The sequence below is a fragment of the Rhagoletis pomonella genome, unplaced genomic scaffold (assembly GCF_013731165.1).
Source record: "Rhagoletis pomonella isolate Grant_MI unplaced genomic scaffold, Rhpom_1.0 Rhpom_scaffold_20939, whole genome shotgun sequence".
NCBI classification, from domain to species: domain Eukaryota; kingdom Metazoa; phylum Arthropoda; class Insecta; order Diptera; family Tephritidae; genus Rhagoletis; species Rhagoletis pomonella.
The window spans coordinates 1-2,374 of NW_023479455.1; the positions used below are offsets into that span (position 1 = coordinate 1).

A 2,374-nucleotide genomic window follows, 5' to 3' on the forward strand; every position below is an offset into this window, starting at 1 on the left:
AACCGATGAGATTTTGCAAATTTTATGCGTTTTTTTTAAAAAAAAAGGTATCAAGCTCTTAAAAAATCACCCGTTAAAAGTTGCATAAATTCCGTTTCAGCAGTTCCAAAACTCTACTAGTAAAAGGACGTTGAATGTAGATAATAGGTTTGGACATCTTTTCATTTAAAAACTGACCAAATATACTTCGATCCAGACATTTATTTGCATATCTCAAATTTACTAGCCTTTTGAAAGCTGATGTGTTTACTGTGACGATCTAAGCGTGTCTGTGTAAGCAGTGATAGAGTGTGTGCCGCTTGCTACAGTGTCCTATAGATTTGAAATGTGTTTGGTTGGGCAGAGCATATGTTCACCCAGAAGAAAACCAATCAGCAAATTTGTACGATTTTGAAACCACAACCTTGTGCAGTCACTTGGTAGTTTTTGATGACATCATACTGGAAAAGGTGGCTGCACTCTGGTCGCTGCAGAAATGGCTCCTTTGGCCTCACTCTTGCTATGGGCGTGCACCGTCTTCCTCTAAGGCTCTCTGACAGAGTGAAGTACTTGGGCTTGGTCCTTGATAGTAAGCTTTCCTGGAAGCCTAGCATAGAGGAAACAAGTCAGGAGGGCTACAGTACCCTTGTACTGCTGTAGAGAGGCATTGCGAAACGGCCGAGCTTTTCGCAAAAGTAGTTCACTGGCTTTGTGAAACTATAATTAAGCCAAATTTTATTATATCGGGTGAAATCATTGGACAAGGCCTTCATCGTGAGGAAGCTGGAAAGGGGTTCAAAGAGCTGCCTTAATTAGAATAAGTGGGGCACTTCAAACTACACCTCATCTAGCGCTCAACGCCATGTTAAATGTTGTGCCTACACATATAGCTGGCAGGGTTGCCGCTGCGTGAGCCGCAGTAAGGCTAAGTGGGGTGGCCTCCTAGTTCGCCTCTATGGGCACTCCAGTATTCTAAAAGACCTCTACTGTAACAAGGAGTGTCTGAATTCATTATCGACTGCAACGGATTACTTCGCTATTAGACTTATTTGGGTTCACAGCAAAACGACTGGAAACTGCATGCATGACCGATGAGCTTTCAAGACAGGGAACCGTTGAGGAATTAATTTCGATTAGAGCAGGTCTGGGCATTGGCCTGACCACGTGCGGTATGCTTCTGGATAGATGGGCATTTAGGCAGCTCAGCGAGCGCTGGGCGAAGACCTTGGAATGCATGGTGGGAAAATACCCCTAGCCACGTGTAGACCGGTGGCGGTATTCAGGCTAAGCAAATTGCGTCTCCCGCTATTGGTGGGAGGGTGAAGAGGTCACTGCACGATAGGTAAGCATGCCTTAAGGCTAAACATCATCGATAACCTTTACTGCACCAGCTGCATGGATAATGATGAGGTGGAACGGATCCCGGAGCATTTCTCTAACAAGATGTCATCGGTGTCGTCATTCTCCCTTACCTTTCCTCTCTTTGCCTACCCCTGCGTCCTTTTCCCATTCCTTTCTTAAGGCCATCACAACGGACAGCTTAGTCATGTCTAAGTGGACCTCCAGGAGACAGCTTGATAACCTAACCTTACATAACATAAGCTAATCTGGCAGCACTATGGATATTACCTTCGTCTATGCGAGACCTCTTATAGTTAGCCAGAATTTCTGTACGTATGTATTTCGTTGCATAAAACCACAGTAAAAAAAAAAGTTGTTGAGATAAATGTACTTTCTTTTGAAAATGATACTCATAGCAGTTTGGAAAAATGCCAGACACCATACGCTTCGAAAGCTTTCTACGCCTACCGAACTTCTTTTACCGCAGTGTCGGCATCGATTTATGGGGCACACATGGCGGTCTGCTGCAACAAGCTTTATTCTATTTGAGCATAATAAATATTAATATTTGGCTAATCACTGAAGTAATTTTGTCATTGGTGATTTTCGGCAAGAATATCGTACAAGCAACTATGACACTCTCCTACGCTGGCTTTGTACTTGTCGGTTTTATCAAATTGTACTACATGTGGCGAAAGAAACAAGAATTAACGCGCTTCTTAATCCAAATGGACGCCATTTTTCCACGCAAAGCAAGCCAACAGCAGTCAATGGATGTGTCTCGGCATTTGCGTCAAAGCTCCATTATAATGAGTATTTTTTCGCTTATGTTTATGATGCTCATCTGCACCTACAATCTCTATCCGTGGCTGCATCGTGAATTGTATGACTGTTGGCTGCACATGCGCAGTATAGAAAAGTCGCTACCCTACGAAAGTTACATACCCTGGAATTGGCACGATCACTGGAGTTACTATTTGCTTTATGTTTCTCAAAGCTTTGCCGCTTATCATGCGGCAGCCGGACAAATTGCTAGCGATTTGGTGCTCTGCGC

General features: G+C 43.7%; 1 protein-coding gene across 1 annotated transcript; it reads left to right on the forward strand.

Moving 5' to 3' along the window:
- Positions 1-1,748: 1,748 nt before the first annotated feature.
- Positions 1,749-2,369, forward strand: LOC118732481 (odorant receptor 85c-like; the record flags this gene model as incomplete). The annotated part of the gene is made up of 1 exon (XM_036461609.1): positions 1,749-2,369. A coding segment is annotated over exon 1 (621 nt), but the record flags the coding sequence as incomplete, so codon positions are not given.
- Positions 2,370-2,374: the final 5 nt, after the last annotated feature.